General features: G+C 48.8%; 1 protein-coding gene across 2 annotated transcripts in view; it reads right to left on the bottom strand.

The window, feature by feature from the left end:
* DSCAM (DS cell adhesion molecule) overlaps positions 1 to 27,173 on the bottom strand; it is a 656,562-nt gene that overhangs the window by 118,621 nt on the left and 510,768 nt on the right. The window contains exons 25-26 of one of the 2 annotated variants that reach the window (XM_075334961.1): positions 23,880 to 24,104; positions 4,034 to 4,324 (exon numbers count right to left, since the gene is read on the bottom strand). In XM_075334961.1, coding sequence (XP_075191076.1) covers positions 4,034 to 4,324; positions 23,880 to 24,104 — 516 coding nt within the window. The remainder of the gene's footprint in view (positions 1 to 4,033; positions 4,325 to 23,879; positions 24,105 to 27,173) is intronic. The other variant, XM_075334962.1, reaches the window with a different exon arrangement.

Raw genomic sequence — 27,173 nt, 5'->3', positions numbered from 1 at the left:
GACTGGCCGGAACCGGGAAACATCAAAGAGGTACAACGCTTTGTCGGTTTTGCCAACTTTTACCGACGTTTTATCCGTAATTTTTCAGAGATCGTTCGTCCCATCACTCTGTTAACCAAGAAAGGACAGAAGTTTGTGTGGTCCGCCCAGGCCCAGGAAGCCTTCCATCGTCTCAAGGTCTGTTTTACCTCAGCGCCTATATTGGTACATCCGAATCCCGCACTTCCCTTTATCGTGGAAGTCGACGCTTCCGACTACGCATTAGGGGCCATCCTTTCTCAAAGGACTGGGGACAAGAGTCTCTTACATCCGTGTGCTTTCTTTTCCCGCCGGTTGTCCCCTGCAGAAAGGAACTATGACATTGCGGACAAAGAATTGTTAGCGATTATTTCCGCTTTCAAGGAATGGAGACACCACTTACAGGGAGCCGCGCAGCAAGTGATAGTACTCACAGATCATCGTAATCTGGAATTTCTTAAGTCTGCCAGGTGCCTGTCTCCACGGCAAGCCCGTTGGAGCCTATTCCTTAACCAGTTCAATTTTGTCGTTACATACCGTCCAGGTTCACGTAATGGGAAAGCCGATGCCTTGTCCCGAATCCACGCCGTGGACTCCGTGCCTGGAACCCCGTCTCAGACCGTGTTATCGGATGCCAATTTCGTTGGAGTAATCCAGGACCAGGACTTGTGGAAGGACATCAAGCTGGCCTATGATGGTGACGTATTTCTTGCTGCCCCCCTGAATGATGTAACTCTTGTTCTTCGGAATGGTGTGTGGTTGAGAGAGCAACGCATTTATGTCCCGGAGGCCGTAAGACTTCGGGTTCTCAAGTTGGTCCATGACTCCGTGTTGGCTGGTCATAGGGGGGTACAGAAGACGCAGGAATTTCTGAACCGTTTTTTCTGGTGGCCTACCTGTTTAAAGGACGTAAAGGACTATGTCCACTCATGTGTGGTTTGTGCCCGGTGCAAGGTCCCTCGTGTGGCTCCTACAGGACTCCTCCAACCGTTACCCGTGCCATCTCGCCCTTGGGTCTATCTCAATGGATTTTATTGTGGAGTTGCCCGTCTCAGACGGTCACAATACCATTTTAGTGGTAGTGGATCGGTTGACTAAAGCTGCTCACTTTATTCCGTGTGCCGGTCTTCCCTCAGCCTCAGACGGTGGATCTGGTTATCCAGAACGTATTCCGATTGCATGGGGTACCAGACGAGATCATCTCTGACCGGGGCGTGCAGTTCACGTCTAGGTTCTGGAAGGGGTTTTGTACGGCACTCCAGATTGATGTCTGTTTGTCTTCTGCATACCATCCTCAGACAAATGGGCAGACCGAACGGACCAATCAAACCCTGGAACAATACCTTCGCTGTTATGTCAGCCATCTGCAGGACGATTGGTTGAAGATGCTTCCGTTGGCGGAGTTCTCGTATAACAACACTCAGAGCAGCTCCACTAAGGTAACGCCCTTCTTTGCTAACTTGGGTTACCATCCGACTATTTTGCCTAGGTCACCGGTTGCAGTCTCAGTGCCTGCGGTGGAGGACAGATTGACAGAGCTACGACAAAATCTGGAGGTTCTGAAGGACACTGTGGCTACAGCTCAGGAGCGTTACAAGAGGTCGGCAGACGCTCACCGGAAACCGGCACCCATGTATAAGGTAGGGGACTCTGTATGGTTATCCACCAAGAACCTGAGATTGGGTGTCCCTTCGCACAAGCTGGGACAAAAATTCATCGGTCCGTTCAAGATCACCGGGATCGTGAGCCCTGTGGCCTGTCGGCTGCGGTTACCGCACCATCTAAAGGTACACCCGGTCTTTCATGTTTCTCTCCTCAAATCCGTCTCTCCCAATACGTTTCATGGTCGTGTCGTGCCTCCTCCTCCGCCTGTGATGGTCGACGGCGAGGAGCAGTTCGTGGTTGAGGACATTATTGACTCCCGGCTCCATCGTCGTCGGCTTCAGTATCTGGTACGTTGGCAGGGGTACGCCCCCGAGGACGATTCCTGGGAACCGGTGGGTAACATTCGAGCACCCCGGAAGATCGCTCAGTTTCATCGACGGTACCCGGACAAGCCGGGCCCTGACCCGTCCTGAGGCCGTTTCTGGGGGGGGGAGTAATGTCAGGTTTCCGGGTTTTCCAGTCCTCTTTTGAAAGAGCTTGCCCTCGGTTAACATGGAGTTTTATGTTCTGTTGCCCTACTTCCTGTCCAGCTGCTTAAAAGGCCGCCTCTAAGCCTAGTCCAGTGCCTGAGTATACTGCTTGCTGTGTGCTCCTGCTTTACTGCTGCTGCTACTTGATTACCTTTTGGATCCTCCTGAAAATCTACCGACCGACTCTGGACCACACCCGGTTTCTTCAAACTGTGCCCGGACTCCGTCTGCCGTCTTTGGTCAGCACGTCTGCCTGGTTTCTTCCGGTTCATAACCATTCTGGACTTTCATACCGTACGGACACTTCTGGACTTTACCGCTTGCCCCTTGTGTCCTGGCTGCGGCGCATTTAGGCCTTCCGGGGTTGATTGCCGGACAGTCCCTGTATAGGGGTTCGCTCTGGTGGTCTCCCTGGGGGAGTCCGGTGCGTGGCCCCGGGAATCCCCTTCGCTCCGTTTCGGAAAGGTATTTTCATGTGTTTGTTATACTGTGTATTTCCGTTGTGTATCTACCGTGGTTACATATCATAAACATCTTGTACCACAAACTCGTCTCTGGCTGTCATTGCCCTAACGCTATCGAAATCCTCAAAACATACAATAGTATTACAGTGTAAAGCGGCCTATAGCTAATCAGGACAACTATAACACATTCCTAATTGCTAATATTACTATTATTAAATTTACTAGGACTTTGGAGATGGGAATATTCCTTTATCTCTGCCAAAGAAATTTCCCACATCAGGATTCGGCAGAGCTGGCTACTACCCCATATACATGCATGCTCAGCTGGAGCGAGTGTGCATGGGGATAGGAAAATAAGCCATAGATAGACAAATGTGGCATTGGTTTATCTTCCCCAATAAGAAAGGATCGGGCTGCGTAAATTCAACATGCCTGTTCCTTCTTTATCCTGAGAAAAGGGGAGAGTAAAATACACAATGGCCTGAAATCTTCCAAACTTGCCCATATTAGTGAGCACTGCAGGTGATAGTGGGAGTGCCGGACCACCACTGTCCTAATAGTAATTACTCACTCATCCATATAATGAGCCTGGACCCCTTTAATGTGTGATGTTGGCCAGACCTCTGCTGGGGTTCAGCTTTCTGATACACAGTCCGGGCTCATGACCTGAACCTTAGGGGCGCTATGTAAGTGATGACATCGATATATCAGCCCTAGACGAATCCCAGGAGCCGCTCACCCCAGAAATGCACAAGCGTTAACAGGAAATAGTGTAATCTGCAGTAGTTGTGAAAACCGCAATAAGAGGGTCATGAAGGTGAATTACAAAGATCATTTTTTTTATTCTTAAAAGATTCATCCTTTACCTTGAAGGTTCCCTGTGCTCTGGATGTAAATATTACTGATGACCGGAATTGCACTTTAAATGTTTAATTGAACAGTGGCCGAGGCAATAGATATTAATTTACGAGAATTTACAGATAAAGCTGACATCCAAAACAGAAATACAGTAAGTGGCCCATTACATATTAAAGAGGGCTTGGCACATTTTTGGCTTTACTGACAGTTTACAATAATGTGTGCAAAAAAACCCCAAAACATATTCTGTGTCACTGCCCAATATAGGGAGCGTGTATCTATTAATGTGCTATAATACTGCCCCTATATACAAGAATATAACTATTATAATACTGCTCCTATGTACAAGAATAACACTATTATAATACTTCTCTGTACAAGAATATAACTATAATACTGCTCTCTATGTAGAAGGGTGAAATGATATATTTTGGGTTCATTTTTATGATTGGCACACACTATTATTATTCACAAGTATTTACCCTATGTTGTAAATTATGTATTATTATACATCTATTACTAGATAATACTATACAATGAGAGTCATACACTACTTACTGCCATCGTAGTTCAGTGTGGCAAAATTGGCCTGCTTTTCGGCGCAGCCTGCACTGTTGCACACTCTCATCTGCAGTTCATACCACATTGCTTCCTGCAGGTCGTACAGTATATAGGACTTAGACAGGGAGGTCCTCTGCGCCAGGGTCCACACCGTGGTGCCAAACGGTCGGTACTCCAGATTAAACGATGTGATGGGGCATCCGCCATCATTCCAACCAGTCAAGCTGAGCCTCACCCTCGTGGTGTTGATACTGGCAAACAGGTCTTGTTCTTTTGAAAACTGAGGTTCTAGAGACAGAAGCGTTATCATTACTGGAAATCAATGATAATAATATATATACATATAGAAATAATCATGGGAGAGATATGTTATGCACTCTTGGGCGGGCTTTGCACGCTGCGACATCGGTAACAATGTGTTACCGATGCTGCAGCGATAGTCCCGCCACCGTCGCACGTGCAATATCTAGTGAAAGCTGCCGTAGCGATTATTATCACTACGGCAGTTTCACACGCACATACCTGCCGCGCGACGTCCCTCTGGCTGGCGACCCGCCTTCTTCCTAAGGGGGCGGGTCGTGTGGCGTCACAGCGACGTCACACGGCAGGCGGCCAATAGGAGCGGAGGGGCGGAGATGAGCGGGATGTAAACATCCCGCCCACCTCCGTCCTTCTCATTGCAGCCGGCGGCAGGTAAGGAGATGTTCCTCGCTCCTGCGGCTTCACACACAGCGATGTGTGGTGCCGCAGGAGCGAGGAACAACATCGCACCTGTCGCTGCACCGGCATTATGGAAATGTCAGAGGCTGCAGCGATTATACAATAACGACGCTTTTGCACTCGTTCATCGTATCAAAAAGGATTTACACGTTGCGATATCGACTGCGACGCCGGATGTGCGTCACTTTCGATTTGACCCCATCGACATCGCACGTGCAATGTCGCAACGTGCAAAGCCGCCCTTAGTCTTGCTTCACAATGTATATGGTCACCAGTATAGCCCAGCATAATGACCCTTGAAGAAGCTCAAAAGGACACTTTACTAATTTATGCAAGTCAACTGTGGGGCCCACCCAAAGCTGTCTAAAAACACTATGGAGTGTAAGCAAGTGACAATTATTAGATCGCATATCGTCCTCGAATGTGACAGACGGTTGTTATGGACCCACTGCGCCACGGGTCAGGATTACTCTGGAGGGGCATGACTAAGCCAGAGTTTTCACTAGAGCCACTGATGGTGAGGATAGGCTTGAGTTGTAGGTAGTCACCAGGTGGTACTCCAGGGCAGTCCCCGAGCCTGCAGCAGCTGACCAGAGGGTCAGGGTACAGGAGACATACAAGGCAAAAAACCCAGAGACATGGTCACAACGGGCAGGAAAGAGCCAGGATAAACAGCACAGGTACAGGAAACTGGCGAGGACCGGAGAGGAAAGGTCAGGACAAACAAAAGGCTAGCCAGGAGAGGTCCGGATACACAGGAGGCAAGTCAAGACAGGAACAGGAGAGATAAAACGGAAAGACCAAATAGACAGATCCCAAGCAGAACAAACCTTACTTTAGATCAGGCACAACAGGAGAGACAAAACGGAAACTAAAAGGACAGACAGACAGACAGACAGACAGACAGACAGACAGACCAACGAAGCAAACAGAACAAGAACTAAAGATCAAGCCCCTGTGTGGAGGAAGGAGCTGCCTGATATAGTAATTGCTGGCAGGGGACTGGCACAGGCCTGACACCCTGATCTCCATACATGGATTTGTCCCTTAATCTCACAGATTCCTCCACTGATCTCTATACGTGGATTTGTTCTATGATCTCCATAAATGCATTCCTCCTCTAATCTCCATACGTGAATTCCTCCAATGAATTGCCTCCTACGATCTTCATATGTAGATTCCTCCTACGATCTCCAGACATGAATTCCTCCTCTAATCTCCATACATGGATTCCTCCAATGTTCTCCATACGTGGATTACTCCTCTGATCTCCATACATGGATTATTACTCCTCTGATCTCCATACATGGATTATTACTCCTCTGATCTCCATGCATGGGGATTCCTCCACTGATATTCATACATGGATCCCTCCACTGATCTCCACACGTGACTACCTTTACTGATCTCCGTACATGGATTACTCCTTTGAGCTCCATACATGGATGCCTCCTCTGATCAAAGTGCAAGGGATTCCTCCACTGATCTCTATACATGGATTCCTCCACTGATCTCTATACATGGATTCCTCCACTGATCTCTATACATGGATTCCTCCACTAATCTCTATACATGGATTCCTCCACTGATCTCGATTCATAGATTTCTCCACTGGATAGGATCAAGTGTAACCAACAAATGAGACTGCCACCAAATGTTAAAGGCAAATACAGCAAGTGAAGTTTCTTGTAAGAAAGTTTCATTTTACATAAGTGATTATCATTTCTTACTGACTTAATAATCATGGTTAATGGTCCATAGGATGATATCACGCAGGTGCTTATTATTTATAGCATCAGAAAGTAGTGACTCTCACGCTCCATTACTTAACAGTTGATTTCGAGACGCGGAGTCTGCAGCTGTCGCTGTATTATATCTTATCCATTATTATAAAAAGTTATAGACAGGCAAGTCCAATCCCGTACCGGAGCTCTTTCGGGACCAAAGAAAACTTGCATAGCAATGATTCCACCCGGTGTTTGGTAACTCCAAGAGATTATGGTCCAGGTGATGCTCGGGATTAGGAGTAGCCGGCTTGTTTCTGGTCAGTCAGGCCTGTGCAGGTAACCTGATGAGGTACGGGCTCTGTGTAACATGAGTTACTGCTAGATGAACACTTCGGTCCCAATTCATCATCTGCGTCTTTTTTTATTTTTTACTTTAAGTCACTTTCCTTTTTTGGCTTGGGTTATTAGTTGCAGTCAAAAAAGGTCTTTAAAACAGTGAATTTCTGCAATACTCATAAATACATGGGGGGGATCAGAGTAGGGTTGTGCCAAATTTTGAGACTTTTTAGTGAAAAACAAAAAAATAAAACAGGCAAGCACAAATGGAATAATGAAGTGGGTATAAGCAAAAAAAAAAAAAAAGGATCAAAAAACACAAAAGTACTCAAAAAATGGGCACAAAGGGAATGATGACGGGGCCTTGGTCTCTGCTTGCTTCTGTCCAGGCTACTCTGGAGAGCCAGGGAACGGCACTGGAGTAGGGCTGAGCGGGTCCGGGCTGTAAATGTCCGGATCCGCACCGTTTCAACACTATTCCCGGGCCCGATCCGGGCCCGGGATTCCGGCTGCAGGATCCGGAACCGGCAATTAATAAAAAATGAAAAAAAAAAACCAATAAATAAATAGTGTTTCATACTTACCAGACTCTGTCATGGCAGCACACTTGCCACTTGCTTCCGGGTCGCGCTTTCACTTCCTGTGCTGTCACACAGCTTTCCGTGTTTTCCCCGCCCACCGGCCGTCCTCTCAGCTGTGATTGGTTCCTGGCTGACCCGCCCCCCAGCCTGTGACAGTGTCTGCCGTGCAGTCATCGCTTATCGCGGTCAGTACTACGCTGCACTCAGAGCGGGCAGTCGTGCTCTATGGCTGCTCGCTCTAACATGTAGCAGAGCTGGAGGTGTCGCCGGGGGGACTTCTCCTGTGGATTAAGTCGGAACTGCAGGGTGTTTGGGGGTTAATAAAGTGGGGAAGGAGGAGTGTTTTGTATTTTATTTCAAATAAAGGATTTTTCTGTGTCTGTGTTTATTTACTGTCACAGGTTTGTGTGATGCAGGTATCTGACAGACGCCTGTGCCATCCCACAAACCTAGGGTTTAGCAGCGGCTATGTGCCCCTGCTAACCCCTGCTATTACCCCGATTGGCACCGCATCACGCCAGCGGGAAGAGCCGGTATCGCACACCGGTATGTCGCATCTAACAGATGCGACATACCGGACGGCTGCGGGCTGAGGATATACCAGCACCCGGCCGGCGTTAGCTTGGCTGGATGTGAAGATTAGGTGGACCACACGTCGTTTTTTTTTTTTTTTACTTTCACCGGAGTCACAGGTGCGAGGGACTCTGGCAGCACCCGGCAGCCTCGCACGTGTGACTCCGGGCACTGTATACACAGCACAGATACTGCGCAACGGCTGGGGCTGCAGCCAAGCGCTATAACTGTGCTGCCGAGTGTGTTTACCACCGTGATCGACAGTGCACTGCTTTCCCCGCCCACCGGCCGTCCTAGCGCCTGTGATTGGTTGCAGTTAGCTGACATGCTGCCACTCAGGATGGGGGCTTGTCTAGCTGCAACCAACACACGCCGGTGGGCGGGGAAAACCATGAATATTGAATTGTCGGCTCCGGAAGGTAACAGCATGACCCGGAAGGAGTGTGCTGCCATGACAGCGCCTCTGTGAGTATGCCGCGCTCGCTGCTAGCCCCCTAGCCCCTCCACAAACGTTTTAACCCTCCGGATTCCGTTCCCCATTGACTTATATGGGCACCGGATTCCGGAGCGGATCGGACTTATTTTTAAGTCTGTTAACGACCCGCCGGCCCCGGATTATTGCCATCCCGCTCAACTCTACACTGGAGCCTTCACCTCTCTTCACGTTTTTCACGGACGTGTCAAAGGTGCGTATTGTCCTCCGTGTGCAGTTTTTATGGCACACGTGTGTTCTCCATATGTTATCCGTGATAACACACGGAGAACGGGAACTTTCTGCTCACCTCTCCCTGGCGTCGCTGTCCTTGGTACTGATCTTCGGTCTCCGGTCCTGCCAACTCCCCACTGCTGCTGCTTCCGCCCGCAGTGGAGTGAATATGCAATGATAATAATGAGTGGGGGTTGGTAGCAAGTGACAGCAGCGGCAGAGACAGCAGTGCTGGAGAATGTGAGTATAGATTTTTTTTCCCAAACACGTGTGTTTTCTTCGGTGCGTGTCACACGGATCACCTCCGTGTGGTCAGTGTGCGGGCCGTGTGACTCCCGTTATACCGGAGAAAAACGGACATGTCTACGTGTGGAGCACACGGACACACGTATGCTACACCCGGTCCACAGCAAAACACGCACGTGTGCGCAGACCCATTGATTTTAAAGGGTCTACGTGTGCCTGTGTCTCCAGTACGTGAGGAAATGGACCAAACACGTACCAGAGACAAGGACGTGTGAAGGAGGCCAGACAAAAAGTCTCTGAATGTAGAAGACTAGCTAAGTCATGCATTGCAGACAATGGAAAGTTGTGTTAGGACAATATACAATACTTAACAGGTGAACTGAACATCTAATGCCAGGTTTTCCTCCCCAGATCACAGCTAATTGTTGGGGGTTCTGGCAGGAGATGGGTGTTGTGGGGTAGCGACCTCCTATATTGTAAATGGTCGCTGTGTATCGCAGTGGAGGAGGTCAATTGTGATGTAAAACCTGAAAATGTTTACTATGGGACTTGTAGTTGCAGAAGTCTTGGTAATGTACTAAGGGTCAGTTTCCCTTTAAGAATAGCCAGAGTGCTGGGCGGCTCTGGCTATTCACATACCTCCACCCATGGGTGTGTCTGGTCTGATATACGAGACTGTTTGGTCACATGGTCTGTGTGTGTTTGGAGGCAGGTTACTCCCTGGAGGCACCCTGCGTGCAGACCATGTGGATGAGAGCTGGGAGCAGATTTCCTTGGTGACACTGGCTAGGAGGCCAGGTGTATGTAACCAGTGGTCGCTCTGTGCTTGGGAAGCTGGAGTCCGTCTGAGGATCTGGACTGGCCGGAGTCAGTGTCTGAGAGCAAGTCACAGTTCCTGGTTGGTGATCCCAGTGAGGCAGTCTTCCTAAGTGTTGGGACTTTTCACCTTCTAATTTTGCTCTTCACTTGCTAGCCGAAGCAGGTTGTCCGTGCTCCACCACCCTCAATTTTCTCCGGTGAGCCGTGCATTTCTCTTTCTGCTAGTCTTCCTAAGTGTTCGTTGGTGCCCTGCTCAAGCTCTAGAAAGGTACCCTCACACAAGGGGTTGTGTACTGACCAAGGTCAGTGAGTGGACAGTGCTATACCTCCACTGGTGGGATACTGCTGCGAGGGATTGTATTTGAAGCCGTGCATGCGTACCCACAAATGAAACAGACTGCATAACGTTTCTGTATAGCAGAAGGAAGGCTTGGTTACTGTCACAAACCACCGGGGGGGTCACTCAGAAATCCCCCGCGCTGGCTACCAGTACGTCACAATCGGGGGGTAACAAGTGGGGGTCACCCCTCCTTTATACCTCCCGACCGACAGACAGAGCACGTGACGCGCTCTCTAGCGCCCCTCTTATAGTCAGGCCAATTATGGAATTGCCCGACCATAAGCAAGGAGGCCGCTATACTACTTATGCCGATTATTGAAGGGTCCCCGGTGAGAGTAAGGTATATATTCCCCCGACCTCCGCGGGCGGAATATATAAAATCTCCCCGAATCTCACTGGCCTCCCCACAATAATCCTTGGCACAATTCGCTGCCACCAACCGCTTCACGGTAACTATTAGCCGAACACACAGACGTGGGATTCAAGATCGAGATAACAGAACAGCCCAAGATTAATTATATAATTTAATCAGCCTAAAGCACACTAGAAACTACAATATATACAATAGGGAATCTACAGAATATACATATGTCAGAGTACAGTTACAATCAAAGCATGGGTTACAAACAGGCATACACAGTTCCAGCAGTTACCTTGTTGCGTCTGGCCACAGGGGGGCGCTGTACCCAGGTTTCTAGGATCCTTCCCACAGATGTTTCCTACACGTGCCCCCAGCGAAAAGAACACTGGAAAATGGCCGAAGTAGGGTTATCAACCTGGGCAGATCCAGGTCCCCTCCTACCTTAGTGACCTCACAGGGAAGCACTGCTCCACCCCTGGCTTGAGTTATGGACAATCCACAACATGGAATATGGGCCATAACTTTGCCTGGGAGCGTCGTAGGCGGACGCCAATGCTCTCATTGTGACAGTTATGAATTTAGCTACAGAACGAGGGGACTCATGACCTGCCTGCCAGTTCCCCATTGGCTGATATCACGCCTGGGGCATTTCCCAATGTCCTGCTCCCATAAAAAGGGTGTGCCGGCATCGTCCGCATGCGGAGACACCATTTTTATGGTTGCCGTATTTATCGGAAATATGGCCCGCGAGATATGAACCATTTTTTACTGGAGTCGTTCTGTCTAGCTAGTTCCATAGCCTTGCTAATGAGATACAACTCTTGTTACAGGGTGACGGCAGGGAGTCATCCTGTGTCCATTGTTCCCACACCACCTCATCTCCATATCACAGGAGATGGCCATGGGATTTGTTGCTAAACCAGTTGTGTGAAGGAAAGGGGGGGTGACACCAGGAGAGGGCTTCCTGACATACTTGAATATCATGATTTATCGTCATATCTCCGGATTTACCTCACACCTCCCCCCTTTTGAGGGCGCTAGGGGGCAGCACACTCCGGTGTTCCCCCGTGCGCCCGTCCGCGACCTCTCCTTGTCGGGACAGCCCGTCTGCGTTACCGTGGTCACGGCCCCTTTTGTGGCGAATGGTGAAGTTGTATTGCTGGAGCGCAAGGCTCCATCGCAACAATCGCCCATTCGTCCCAGAGACGGTGTGCAACCAGCTGAGGGGATTGTGGTCCGTCTCCACGATGAAGTGGCGCCCGTATAGATAGGGTTGCAGACGCTGCAGGGCCCACACTATGGCCAGGCACTCCTTCTCCATCGTGGAATAGGCAACTTCCCTTGGTAACAGCTTCCTGCTCAGGTACAAGACTGGGTGCTCTTGGCTCGCAGAGTCCACCTGGCTGAGCACCGCACCGAGGCCGAAGTCACTGGCGTCGGTCTGTACTACAAACGGCCGCGTGAAGTCGGCTGCCTGTAGCACGGGCGGGCTGGACAGGGCGTCCTTTAGGGCCCGGAAGGCTGTCTCGCAGTCCATTGTCCAATCGACTGCAGAGGGCAGCTTCTTCTTGGTGAGGTCCGTCAAGGGCTTTGCCAGGCTACTATAGCATGGAACAAACCTCCTATAGTACCCAGCGGTCCCCAAGAAGGACATCACCTGCTTCTTGGTCCTGGGGGTGGGCCAGGATGCGATGGCTTCCACTTTCTCAGGCTCGGGCTTCAGTGTTCTCCCACCTACCCGGTGACCGAGGTACTGGACCTCGCTCATGGCCAGCTGACACTTTCCCGGCTTGATGGTCAAACCTGCCCGGTGGATCCGCCTGAGCACCTGTGCTAGATGCTCTAGGTGGTCCTCCCAGGTGGGACTGAAGACGGCAATGTCATCCAGGTACGCGGCCGCGTACCCTTCAAGTCCCTTGAGCAGGGTGTTGACCATCCGCTGGAAAGTGGCAGGGGCATTCCTCATCCCGAATGGCATCACCGTGGACTCGTACAGTCCAAATGGGGTAATAAAGGCAGAGCGTTCCCTGGCCTTGCGAGTCAGGGGGATCTGCCAATATCCCCGGCTCAGATCCATGATGGTCAGGTACTGAGCCCCGGCCAACTGATCGAGCAGGTCATCGATGCGTGGCATTGGGTACGCATCGGCGACCGTGACCGCATTGAGCCCCCTGTAGTCCACGCAGAACCGAGTGGTTCGGTCCTTCTTAGGGACGAGGACTACAGGCGAGGCCCAAGCGCTGTTGGATGCCTGGATCACCCCCAGCTTCAGCATCTCGGCAATCTCCTGGCGCATGTGTTGCTGCACCTCCAGGGAGACCCGATATGCTGAACGCCGGATCGGGGGATGATCCCCAGTGTCCACGTGATGGACAGCCAAGTCAGTCCTTCCGGGCTGGTTGGTAAACAACCCCCGGAAGGGGAGGAGGGTGGCCCACAGCTGGGACCGTTGGTCTTCCAAGAGCTGGTGGCCAACCTCCACATCCTCAATGGATCCGCCTGCCCTAACCTGGGCTAGCATATCCAAGAGGGTTTCCGCTTCTCCCTCCTCGGGCAGGTTGCACACGGGGAGCGCACATGCCTCCCGCTCATGATGTGCCTTCATCATGTTCACATGGAAGGGCTTCCGCCTTCCACGGGCAGGGTCCAGGGTGACCAGGTACGTTACAGGGTTGAGCTGCTGGTACACGAGGTATGGGCCTTCCCAGGCTGCCTGAAGCTTGTCCTGTGGTACGGGGACCAGTACCCACACCTTTTGACCCACTTGGTAGGTCCTCTCACAAGCGTTCTGGTCGTACCAACGCTTCTGATCGGCCTGGGCTTGAGCCATATTGTCGTGTACCAGTTGCGTCAAGGCCTGCATTTTGTCCCGGAAGCGCATGACATACTCGATAATCGACACTCCAGGGGTGGCCAAATCCCCTTCCCAAGCCTCTTTCACCAGAGCCAGGGGGCCCCGCACACGTCGCCCGTACAGGAGCTCAAACGGTGAGAATCCTGTTGAGGCCTGTGGAACCTCCCGGTAAGCAAATAACAGGTGTGGGAGATACCGCTCCCAGTCACGCCCATGGGAGTCGACCAACATCTTAAGCATCTGCTTTAAGGTGCCATTAAACCGCTCGCACAGGCCATTAGTCTGTGGATGGTACGGGCTGGCCACCAGATGTCGCACCTGGACTTGCTTACAGAGGGCCTCCATCAGCTGGGACATGAATTGGGTCCCCCGGTCAGTGAGCATTTCCTGGGGAAAACCCACTCGGGAGAAAATCTCCAGCAATGCGGTGGCCACCTTGTCAGCCCGAATGGACGACAAGGCCACTGCTTCCGGGTACCGGGTGGCATAGTCCACTACCGTCAGTATGAAGCGTTTCCCGGAGCTGCTGGGGATGGCCAGCGGGCCGACCAGATCCACAGCCACCCTCCTGAAAGGCTCATCGATGATTGGCAGAGATACCAGTGGGGCTTTGGGGTGTGGCCCCGCCTTCCCCACTCTCTGACAGGTTTCACACGAACGGCAGTAGGCAGCCACATCGGCCCCCATTTTTGGCCAGTAGAAATGCTGGTTTAACCTGGCCTTGGTCTTAGCGATCCCTAGGTGTCCGGCCATCGGAATCTCATGTGCGATCCGCAACAACTCCGTCCGGAACGGATAGGGTACCACCAACTGTCGGTCCCTGGGCCACGCCTCCGGTGAACCCTGCTGGACCGTGGCCCGGTACAGCCGTCCTTGGTCCCAGACCACTCGCTCCGGGTCCGAGTCCGAGGGAGGCTGTGCCGCCTGCTCCTTAAGAGCTTTCAGGCTGTCGTCAGCTTCTAACGCTGCCTGAAACCCCTGACTAGATGTGGCCAGAATCGACGAGACTGTCACATCTTCGGTCAGTACCCCGGGACCTGTGTCCTGGCCTCCACCTGACTCGGCTGCCACTGGGTCAGAAGGGGAAGAGCTATCGGACCTCTGGGAGGCCCCTTGGCTTCCAGCACTCCCACTGCGGGTGACAGCGGCCACAGCCGCTGCGACCGTGGGTCGTGCCTGCTCCTCCTCCGTTCCTGACCAAGTCGCCGGTTCAGGCAGACCTACCTGGCTTCCTGACACCCCGGTTGTGGGGGAACCATGCACCGAGATCTTACCTGGGAGCACTTCCGCTCCTGGACCGGCCCCAATCTCACCTGCCTGTTCCCCTCCTGCAGCAACAGAACCCCGCTGTGAAATCTCTGGGGACCCCACATTTGTTGTGGTAGCCCCCACCCCACACACTGGTCCTCCCCCTGCAGCACCCTGCTCTCTGCTTATCCCTGCAGAGGGCAACAGATCCCAGCTCACAGGCTGGTTACTTGTAGAGGCATTGTCACACCTTTCTCTGACCCCCTCCCCTCCTGTCACAGCTGCAGCTGCGTGTGTGTCTATGGTGTCTGTGCAAGCAGAAATATCAGAGTTCACTCCCTCCTCCCTTACATCATTCATAGATAACACATTAACATTGTCAGGAGTCATGTCAGTACTGGCTGAAGGTTCAGCCCTTGGGGGGGGCCCAAACTGGGAGGTTATCGGCCCCAAATCTGTCCCAAGTAGCACGTTTGCAGGGATCCGATCAGTTATCCCCACCTCCCTCACCCCTCGCCCTGCGCCCCAGTCCACATAAATGTCAGCAACAGGCAGCGCCGGGTCAATGCCTCCAATCCCGGAGACAGCGAGGGTTTTTCCAGGGATCAAGTCTTGGGGGGACACCATCTCAGGCCGCACCAGAGTCACCTCCGAGGCGCTGTCTCGCAGTCCTATGGTCACAGACCGGCCGACGGTGACAGGTTGGAAGCTGTCCAGGGACCTACCACCACCCCCACCCACACAATACACCTTGGGCGGCCCTTGGGACGGGGACGGAGCCGGGGCCTTGGGACGCTGAGGGCACATGGCCTTGAAGTGTCCAGGTAGGTTGCACTGGTGGCACCGTCTTGGTTCCGCCACGGGCCTGGAGAGGGGAGTTGAGGGGGACACCCCCTGCAGTCTAGGGGCAGGTGGGGCAGTCGCAGAATTCATCTTACCCCCTCTCCAGGTGCTGCTGGTGGCCGCTCTCCTGGCCTCAGGGGCCCGGTTGTTGGTGTAGTCATCGGCAAGGGCAGCTGTAGCCGTGGACCCCTTTGGCTTCTGGTCTCGGATGAACTGGCGGAGATCCTCAGGGCAGTTCCACAAGAGTTGCTCCGTGATGAACAAGTCCAGGATCTCCGGTCCGGTGGAAAGCTGCAGGCCTTGGGTCCAGTGGTCGGCAGCTCGGGCAAGTGCCCGCCGGTGGTCAGCCCAGGAGTCCTTTGGTCCCTTCTGTAGGCTCCGGAACTTCTTGCGGTAGGACTCTGGAGTGAGGTTGTACTGTTGGATCAGGGCCCGCTTGATGGTGTCGTAGCCCTGATCTGCCTCAGCAGGCAAGTCCCCAAGGATATCCAGGGCCTTACCCCTTAAACGGGGGGTCAGGTATTTGGCCCACTGGTCCTTGTCCAGATGGTGCTGCAAGCAAGTCCGTTCAAAAGCAGTCAAGAAAGAGTCCAAGTCTCCATCCTTCTCCAGCACTGGGAAGTCCTCAACACGGACCTTTGGAAGTTTGGTGTCTCGAAGGTCACATGTGGCTGATGAGGGCCGGAGCTGAGCTAGCTGCAGCTGGTAGTCACGGTCTGCCTGTCGCTCTCGCTCTTCACGCGCTGCCTGCCGCTCTCGCTCCGCAGCCTCACGCTCTGCGTGCCGCTCCGCAGCCTCAGCGTCACGCGCTGCCTGCCGCTCTGCCCTGCGCTCTGCCAGGAGTTCCTTGTAGCCCTTCTGGTCTCCAGCCTGGAGAAGGGCCATAGCCATTTGAAGAAGGCTATCCGAGCCTCCCAGGCTCGGTGGAATGGCACGTGGTGAACTGCGGCACGCTGCAGAGCTAGGCGATTCACTGTCCCTTTCAGAGCGGAGGGCTGGCATCTGGCTCGTTGAGGAACCTTGGGTGAGCTCCTCCTCATCTTGTCCAGCAGTGCCAGGTTGCGCAATGTCCTCGGCAGAACGGTTTTCTGGCGTCGAGCTCCTGGAGGCCTCGTGGGCAACCTCCTCATTGCTGTCCACAGCACCGTCCTCCCTCTCTTCGGCTCCTGCCTTAGCATTGGCCAGTTGCATAGCTCTGCTCCTGGTGCCATCAGCCATTCTTGCAGACTTTTGGTCACTGACACAGAACTGACACCTGATGCCTCCACACACCTTACAGTATCTGCACTCTGACACTCTAGTGTTGAGCTAGTCTGAAGACCCCAGCAGCCACAGCTGCTGCAGGCAGTCTTTAGTGTCTGGGAGTATGGGTCTCACACTCACACCCACTATTATCTCGATCCCACCGCTATGCCACCAATATGTCACAAACCACCGGGGGGGTCACTCAGAAATCCCCCGCGCTGGCTACCAGTACGTCACAATCGGGGGGTAACAAGTGGGGGTCACCCCTCCTTTATACCTCCCGACCGACAGACAGAGCACGTGACGCGCTCTCTAGCGCCCCTCTTATAGTCAGGCCAATTATGGAATTGCCCGACCATAAGCAAGGAGGCCGCTATACTACTTATGCCGATTATTGAAGGGTCCCCGGTGAGAGTAAGGTATATATTCCCCCGACCTCCGCGGGCGGAATATATAAAATCTCCCCGAATCTCACTGGCCTCCCCACAATAATCCTTGGCACAATTCGCTGCCACCAACCGATTTACGGTAACTATTAGCCGAACACACAGACGTGGGATTCAAGATCGAGATAACAGAACAGCCCAAGATTAATTATATAATTTAATCAGCCTAAAGCACACTAGAAACTACAATATATACAATAGGGAATCTACAGAATATACATATGTCAGAGTACAGTTACAATCAAAGCATGGGTTACAAACAGGCATACACAGTTCCAGCAGTTACCTTGTTGCGTCTGGCCACAGGGGGGCGCTGTACCCAGGTTTCTAGGATCCTTCCCACAGATGTTTCCTACACGTGCCCCCAGCGAAAAGAACACTGGAAAATGGCCGAAGTAGGGTTATCAACCTGGGCAGATCCAGGTCCCCTCCTACCTTAGTGACCTCACAGGGAAGCACTGCTCCACCCCTGGCTTGAGTTATGGACAATCCACAACATGGAATATGGGCCATAACTTTGCCTGGGAGCGTCGTAGGCGGACGCCAATGCTCTCATTGTGACAGTTATGAATTTAGCTACAGAACGAGGGGACTCATGACCTGCCTGCCAGTTCCCCATTGGCTGATATCACGCCTGGGGCATTTCCCAATGTCCTGCTCCCATAAAAAGGGTGTGCCGGCATCGTCCGCATGCGGAGACACCATTTTTATGGTTGCCGTATTTATCGGAAATATGGCCCGCGAGATATGAACCATTTTTTACTGGAGTCGTTCTGTCTAGCTAGTTCCATAGCCTTGCTAATGAGATACAACTCTTGTTACAGGGTGACGGCAGGGAGTCATCCTGTGTCCATTGTTCCCACACCACCTCATCTCCATATCACAGGAGATGGCCATGGGATTTGTTGCTAAACCAGTTGTGTGAAGGAAAGGGGGGGTGACACCAGGAGAGGGCTTCCTGACATACTTGAATATCATGATTTATCGTCATATCTCCAGATTTACCTCACAGTTACGTTGCTGGACAGCAGTTAAAGTGTGCCTTAATTAAAGTGCCTGGACTATTTAAATAGAAACCATTCAAGCAGCCAAGCGAGTGTCTCCGAATACATTCAGTGAGGGCAGCCTCACAGTGTGGACACTTTTTGACTTCCTTACTTGACTTCTCTAAAGATTCAAAGCACTTTTGGAAAATCTAATATCTGTGGCCACCTAGAAAGAAACCAGGCATGATGCTAATTTTATGGATGGTTAAAATAACCAAACCACAGGAGCTCCACCAAGGTGACACAGAATAGCAGGATTTTGTGGGTACACCCTTAAATAAGTCTGATTGTTCCTGTTACTGCTTAAATCTGCTGATCTTATATTTTACACCAGGGTCACTCTGGTATCTCCTTTGACTACTAATGTTCCTCTATTGATGATCCTTCAATTCAACTTGACCACATCTTGAAGCTTTTCCCATAATCCTGACATCTGGCCCTTCTGATTAAGCCACTGGCCCCTAATGTGGTACTTTGTCACTTGTTCCTCCTCTAGCTCTCATTGTCTTTCACCAGTGACATATATTTCATAAGGCAGAAGATCAATTTATAATGGATCAACATACGGCAATGATTCATAACTCGTGTGTCATGTGTCTGTAATCCCAAATCTAACAAAAATTGTACCAATTCTGGATTAAAAGGAAATTACTTTTGATTTAGCATTTTTCCTCCTGTGATCTACATGAATTCCTCCTCTGATCTCCGTACATGGATTCCTCCTCTGATCTCCGTACATGGATTCCTCCTCTGATCTCCATACGTGGATTCCTCCACTGATCTCCGTACATGGATACCTCCACTGATCTCCATACATGGATTGCTCCTCTGATCTCCGTACATGGATACCTCCACTGATATCCGTACATGGGTTCCTCCACTGATCTCCGTACATGGGTTCCTCCACTGATCTCCGTACATGGGTTCCTCCACTGATCTCCGTACATGGGTTCCTCCACTGATCTCCGTACATGGGTTCCTCCACTAATCTCCGTACATGGGTTCCTCCACTGATCTCCGTACATGGATACCTCCACTGATATCCGTACATGGGTTCCTCCACTGATCTCCGTACATGGGTTCCTCCACTGATCTCCGTACATGGGTTCCTCCACTGATCTCCGTACATGGGTTCCTCCACTGATCTCCGTACATGGGTTCCTCCACTAATCTCCGTACATGGGTTCCTCCACTGATCTCCGTACATGGGTTCCTCCACTGATCTCCGTACATGGGTTCCTCCACTGATCTCCGTACATGGGTTCCTCCACTGATCTCAGTACATGGGTTCCTCCTCTGATCTCCATGCATGGATTCCTTTACTTATCTCATTCCTCCTCCGATCTCCATACATGGCTTCCTCCACGAATAACCATACATTGATTTCTCCACTCATCTCCATACACAGATACCTCCTCTGATCTCCATACATGGGTTCCTGCTCTGATCTCCATACATGGATTCCTCCTCTGATCTCCATACATGGATTCCTCCTCTGATCTCCATACATGGATTCCTCCTCTGATCTCCATACATGGATTGCTTCTCAGATCTCCATACATGGATTCCTCCTCAGATCTCCATACATGGATTCCTCCTCTGATCTCCATACATGGATTCCTCCTCTGATCTCCATACATGGATTCCTCCTCTGATCTCCATACATGGATTCCTCCTCTGATCTCCATACATGGATTCCTCCTCAGATCTCCATACATGGATTCCTCCTCAGATCTCCATACATGGATTCCTCCTCTGATCTCCATACATGGATTCCTCCTCTGATCTCCATACATGGATTCCTCCTCAGATCTCCATACATGGATTCCTCCTCAGATCTCCATACATGGATTCCTCCTCTGATCTCCATACATGGCTTCCTCCACGAATAACCATACATTGATTTCTCCACTCATCTCCATACACAGATAACTCCTTTGATCTCCATACATGGGTTCCTGCTCTGATCTCCATACATGGATTCCTCCTCTGATCTCCATACATGGATTCCTCCACTGATCTCCATACATGGATTCCTCCACTGATCTCCATACATGGATTCCTCCACTGATCTTCATACACGGATTCCTCCTCTGATCTCCATACATGGATTCCTCCTTTGATCTCCATACATGGCTTCCTCCACGAATAACCATACATTGATTTCTCCACTCATCTCCATACACAGATACCTCCTCTGATCTCCATACATGGGCTGAAAACATAAAAACGTTGCATCGCCACATATTGTTTCTCAAGGACTAGATACAAGAGTCCTTACAAAAGAGAAGAGGATGACCATACAGTATATATTGATGGATTACAGAAAACATTTTGGATCAACTGGTTTTCGTAGACCTTTCGATTCATGGTCTTCACATATGAAATTTAAAACTTCTATTATCAGAGATCTTTTGGCATCTCCTCCAGATCGGTGGGAACTGTGGATACATTTTGTAGAAGTTTCTGACCCAGGGACCAGTCTTGTTGTCATTTAAGAAGAATTGTCAACTTAATGCAAGAGGGACCATGCCATTTCCAGGAGTCTTAGATGACCCTAACGAAATCTATGTTTTATAAATCTAAAAGGATGAACACAATGGACTGAAGAACTGGAGTCTTCTGCGGACGATGTGACCACCAGCATCTGTTCATTTTCTCAGCCTTGAAGATCTCTTCATTGGAATTTCCATAAATCGTTGGTAGATAATGTGGCAACCATGAGGTCTCAAGCACAAAGTCTCCATGAGGTCTCCGATGTCAATATGCCTCATATGTTGTAGCGTCACACATTGCAAATTAACACTTTAAATGACCTTTCTCCATCCCGCTGCATTATCTGGAAAAAAATGGCACTGAAAGGAGAAACCCTTACGTGTTTGACTGAATTCAATTCTGAAGTGACTCTTGTGATCCCGTCATGTGTTCTGATCTTAGTAAATCCAATAGACTGAAATAGTTAATATTTCTAAACGAATACTGCTATAAGATAGAAGAAAAAAGGTCAAGGAAAGAGCAGATTTACTTCTTAATGCGACTCCACAGAAGACAAAGTCACGCTTCTACTTTCCAAGAAGTGCAAACTAGATATATTGATGTTGAAAGCGAGCAAACAGCGACTGACCCAGGAAAATATATGCGGCTTTCACTGCAAACCCATAAATATTCATAGCCGCGAAGAACAATTCATATAGAAAATGAAATACAGCAACGGACTGTGCCAAAAATCATGGCCTCGTAAAGTCACAGTGCGGATACCCATGGAAGGTGGTTACAGCAACCAACCCACATCATTTGTTTTCCTTAAAATGGTCCATTGTGGAGATTTGTAAAAATGAACCCCCCATCTTCTTAGGTATCGTACCCCCCACTTACATATTAATAAACACAGTTGTGGAGGTAGCAAAATAAAAGCTCCCACGATCATGTCAACAGCAAACTTGTTGCCCACTCCTGCATATTCGCGATATTTTTTGATAAATGGCTGGGGTGCACAGATGTTTTGGATCTAAATGTCTATGATTTGTACACCCCATGTAACCTTGGTCAGGTAGGCAATGGCACTCCTCTTTTCTTGGATTTTTTCCTATATAAAAAGACCACGTGGGTCGCGGAGAGTGGACATCCGGCCATGGTTGGTTCTATTGTTTAAAAATGGGTTGAGAAAACGTTTACACGATTCTCCTTTACAGAGGAACCACATTGAGATAAAAGTGTGAGGAGCTGACTCAAGGGTCACGGTAAGAGGGCAAAACCCAGAGCTATTATATTAAATTATTGTCATTAGTACCTATTTCTAAAGACAGGATTTATGCAAACCCACCCTGATAATATGGGGGCATTTCTGGGGGAAGACTTAAATGTCCCAATTTGGGCAATTTAAAGGGGAACTGTAATGAGCTCAAAAGTGTCCAGTTTTTGCTCTTATTTTATTCCTGCTGCTTTCCTGAGTGTTCTGCTTTTAGTTTTTTTTATAATCCCCCATACAGTTCCAGAGTTCTGGGCCTTTATATTTAGTGCTGATTTGTATGGTCTTTACTAGGGGAGTGGCTCATAGGATCCTCGTGGGCATGTCTTTTGGCTTTTCTCTAACTACTCTGTGAGTACCGCCCCCTTTGCAATGATCTTATCAATTAACACTAAATGAAAAGGCCCATATCTCAGGAGTCATATTGTAGATTTTAAAAATATATAAAAAAAAAATTAAAAAAAAATATTCTGTAACGGCCATACAAATTCCTTGTATTCCTGTAAGGGGGCGTGACTGACAGGATCCTCGGGGGCGTGTCTTTAGGCTTCTGCGCATAATTACTCTGTGAGCACCATTTCCTTCGTAAAGGCCTTAAAAATCAGCACTGAATGAAAAGGCCCATATCTCTGGAACCATATTATGGATTTAAGATAAATACATATACATACCGTGTGTATATATATATATATATATATATATATATATATATATATATATATATATATACACACATATATATATATATATATATATATACACACATATATATATATATATATATATATATATATATATACACACACATATATATACATACACATATATATACATTATATATTATATATATATATATATATATATATATATACACACATTTTTTATTTTTTTTTTTTTTTTTTAAATTCAGTAAAGGCCATAAAAATTCACAGTAGTCCCCCTAAGGAAGCATGGCTCACAGGATCCTCGGAGTCATATTTTTGGGCTTTTCTGTGAGCACCACCCCCTCTGTGAAGACCATTAAAATCAGCACTAAATGGAAAGGTCCATATCTCTGGAACCATAGTGTATTTTAGAAATATACACATACAAAATAAATTCTTAGTAAAGGCCATACAAATTACCAGTATTTCCCCAATTGGCTCACAGGATCCTCGGGGGTGTATCTTTGGGCTTTTCTGTATAATTACTCTGAGCACCGCCCCCTCCATAAAAGAACAGCACTAAATGAAAAGACCCATCTCTCTGGAACCATATTTTGGATTTAAAAAATTCTATATAAAAAAGTAAATAGGGTAATACTAAGAATAAAATAAAAGCAAAAACTGGCCCCTTTTGAGCTGGTAACGCGTTCTTTTAAATATTGTGAAGCACGATGTTGGGCTCTGTTCACATGTCCAGTAGCTATTTCCATTTTTGGATCATAAATACGGAAATAAAACAATCCAATACAATAACAGTCCAATACAATACTTAAGGGTGCTTTACACGCTGCGACATCGTTAGCGATCTCGTTAGCGATGTGACACGCCAGATCACAGATGCGATCTGCCGAGATCGCACATAGGTTGTTTTTTATAGCGCCGGTCACATGTGCGACCTCAGCAGATCGCATCTGCGATCTGGCGTGTCACATCGCTAACGAGATCGCTAACGATGTCACAGCGTGTAAAGCACCCTTTAGTCAACTGAATGGAAACAGAGGTGTCACAAAATATCTTGCCTCCTTCCAGCTGCTGTTTTTATTTAGCATTGAAGTCTATGAAAAAAGCATCATAATGGCTGGCATTAGTTTTGTTTTTTTTAATACCGGATTTGTTCCAATCAGTTGACAACTGGACGTGTGAGCCTTCGGCCCCGGCCTCTCTATACTCTATAGGCCACACATTTATATGCTGTATACACACAATAGAAGAAATACAAATGATCACATTCATATTTACTCGTATTTATAAAAGTATTTAACAAGAGGAAAAAAGAAAAAACGGGATAACGTATAATTACTTCCTGCTTTGGATGGGCAGGACAAGACTCCAGTACCTTTCCCAAGGGTTTTTGCCTCTATGATCTCACTGATGCGTCCCGGCCCCACTCCATTTTGGGCTGTCAGAGTAAATTTATACCAAGTGCCGCATTTCAAATTTTCCAAACGGTAGGAACGTTCGCTGGGACTGATGGGAAAACTGCCCCATTGTTCACTGTTATCCTCTGAATATTGAAGTATGTAACCTGCAAGGTGGGAAAGAAAGAAAAGGAAAAAAAACAACATTAATCATAAAAAAAATGAAGTGCAGGATACAAGTTACTACAAACGTAAAGAAACTGCTGAACTCCAAATTATAATTTGCCACTATCTGCCACTTATAATACTGGTGTCTCCTGAAAAAGCCTTTAAGCGAAACACTCCTGACTTCCCTCTATGTACTGCGCTGTAATTTGTGTACTGCATGTGACATGTATGCTGCTGCACAGAGCACAGTCTGACGTCCTGCGCGGGCCTTATACCTCATCCTGTATTTCTACAAAGAAAGCATGGAAATCATGGAGTAACTGGGTTTTAATATGATCTAGCTTTAAGGGAATTGATGAGGCAAGATGTAGGAGCAGAGAGCCTGATTTCAGCAAGGTATCACTGTCATGCATGGGCTTGGGGAAGGTCCGGTGTTGGGAAAAACACACATAAGTTTCAACACAAGAAACAAGGGGTATACCGGGGGCACTTTAAGGGTCCTAGCGCTAGTGAGCAGGAAGATGGAAACCTCCTCATTTATCGGCAACTGTACCCTGAACTCCTAGCCAGTCCCTATACAGGTTACTCACTTGTTGTCGAACAGGAACCTGAAGCCCTGAGTGATCAAACAATAGTCATGGCTAGTGAGTGGACAGGTAAGGATCACTAGTCCTACCGCTGCACTAAAACAACACACCAGGGAAGAAAGACAAGCAGGCAATCAACAAAGGATAAACTCCAACTTCTTGGCAGCAGGCACCAGGACTGCGCCACAACAGTTAGAAAGGGTTAAAACAGCTACTTCCACCTCCAGGCCAAGTCTCAGACTGAGGATTTAGGATAACCGGCACCCTCTACAGGGAGAAGCAGGTATATATAGGGAGTGGTCCCAAATCAGAAGCACCTGAGGAAAGGTAATGAGTATACTGCTGGCAAGGAGAAAATGACATTAACCCATTACATGCCAAAAGAAAGGAAACTACATTTAATATTGAGAGCCTTGCATAGAAATGGCTTTCTAGCCCTGAATCTGTCACTCATCTCATAGTGCAGAGAGACGGCCGTGACAATCACTTACTTTATTGGGTGCAGCAGTTGTGATACAAAGATTTAGTAGAGCGGTGTATAACCCTGCCCCTGATTGGCAGCTTTCTGTCTACACGGTGTCAGTCCTGGGGTTGGACTAAGAGGCACAAGACAACTAGTCCTCTAGTGATAATCTCCTGCTGATAAAACACTGATTGTACTGAAACAGCAACATACAGCTCAGTAAGTGACACAACACCCAGTCCCTTCATTATGCTGCTCTCAGATACATAGCAAAAATCTACTGACTGATCCCCTTTAAAGCCACCATCCACCCCACAATGAAAATGATATACGTACCATATGTACAGACATCACACCCGAGAGCCTCTGTACAATGCCTGATGACCCTTGTTTTGCCATGAAAATGGCTGCTGCAGAATGGGAAGCTCTGTGGAAAGTCCATGACCGGTATCCCTGCCTTTCTACTACCAAGAATGTCAGCGTTGTGTCCTCCCATGGTACGGTGGACAGGTGTGGGGGGAGGGGGGTCTCATAAGCCACCGTTCCGGGGATCATATACACAGTGTATAGTGACTGTACATTAGAAGGTATAGTCTAATTTTCAATACAGGGTGATGAGAATGATTTTGCATACTCACATGACTGCTTTGGATGTGAATGGAGTAAAAGACCTGAACGCACATAATATGATGTCGAATGACTAAAACTAAATATCCGCACTGTTAGTAAATGTTTTTGGAGATGTAAACTGAAGAGACGCTGTAAATCCAAAAAATCTCCCTGTAATATCCTCTGAAACTGAAATTAATGTCAGCGGTCGCAGATGTTCACACTTTGCTGCTGCTCCCGAGTGTTGGACTTTCTCCCAAGCTGTCTTTGTTCTTCAGTAATAAAGAAAAAGTGTCCTGGGAATGCAGGGACAGACGGGCGCAGGTCCCGCCATGTGGCACTATTATTATTGATGGCCCACTTCTTCTTAAAGGGACAACTTTGCCAACCTGACTTATTACTGCGGCATAGAATCGGCCCTGTGTCATGTTTGTTTTTATATCATTACAGATTTTACTTACATCATTAAATCTACCCTTGAGAATTGTAAGAGAGAGTGTGTAGACTTTTGCAATCATTTTTACTTCTTGAACTTGCTGTAAACAGTCCTGCTCAGAAATATTTATTTTATTTTGTGTGAACAGCAAGTCTAGCAATAGCGTTTATTCTACTGCTACCTTTTTCTGTAATACTGTCCACCACTAGGGGGAGCTCAGTGCATTCAGAGTTCAATAGTAGCTGTATACTAGTAGTAGCTGTACACATCCTTATGCAGTGAGCCCCCCCCTGGTGATGGTCGTTTACATCCTTAAGCAGTGAGTTCGCCCTAGTGGTGGCTGTATACATCCTTATGTAGTGAGCTCCCTCTAGTGGTGGCTGTATACATCCTTATGCAGTGAGCTCCCTCTAGTGGTGGCTGTATACATCCTTATGTAGTGAGCTCCTTCTAGTGGTGGCTGTATACATCCTTATGTAGTGAGCTCCTTCTAGTGGTGGCTGTATACATCCTTATGTAGTGAGCTCCCTCTAGTGGTGGCTGTATACATCCTTATGCAGTGAGCTCCCTCTAGTGGTGGCTGTATACATCCTTATGTAGTAAGCTCCTTCTAGTGGTGGCTGTATACATCCTTATGTAGTGAGCTCCCTCTAGTGTTGGCTGTATACATCCTTATGTAGTGAGCTCCTTCTAGTGGTGGCTGTATACATCCTTATGTAGTGAGCTCCTTTTCGTGGTGGCTGTATACATCCTTATGCAGTGAGCTCCCTCTAGTGGTTGCTGTATACATCCTTATGTAGTGAGCTCCCTCTAGTGGTGGCTGTATACATCCTTATGTAGTGAGCTCCCTCTAGTGGTGGCTGTATACATCTTTATGTAGTGAGCTCCCTCTAGTGGTGGCTGTATACATCCTTATGTAGTGAGCTCCCTCTAGTGTTGGCTGTATACATCCTTATGTAGTGAGCTCCTTCTA

This window comes from Anomaloglossus baeobatrachus, chromosome 2, assembly GCF_048569485.1.
Source record: "Anomaloglossus baeobatrachus isolate aAnoBae1 chromosome 2, aAnoBae1.hap1, whole genome shotgun sequence".
NCBI classification, from domain to species: Eukaryota; Metazoa; Chordata; class Amphibia; order Anura; family Aromobatidae; genus Anomaloglossus; species Anomaloglossus baeobatrachus.
This window is presented reverse-complemented; position numbering and strand designations above follow the sequence as displayed.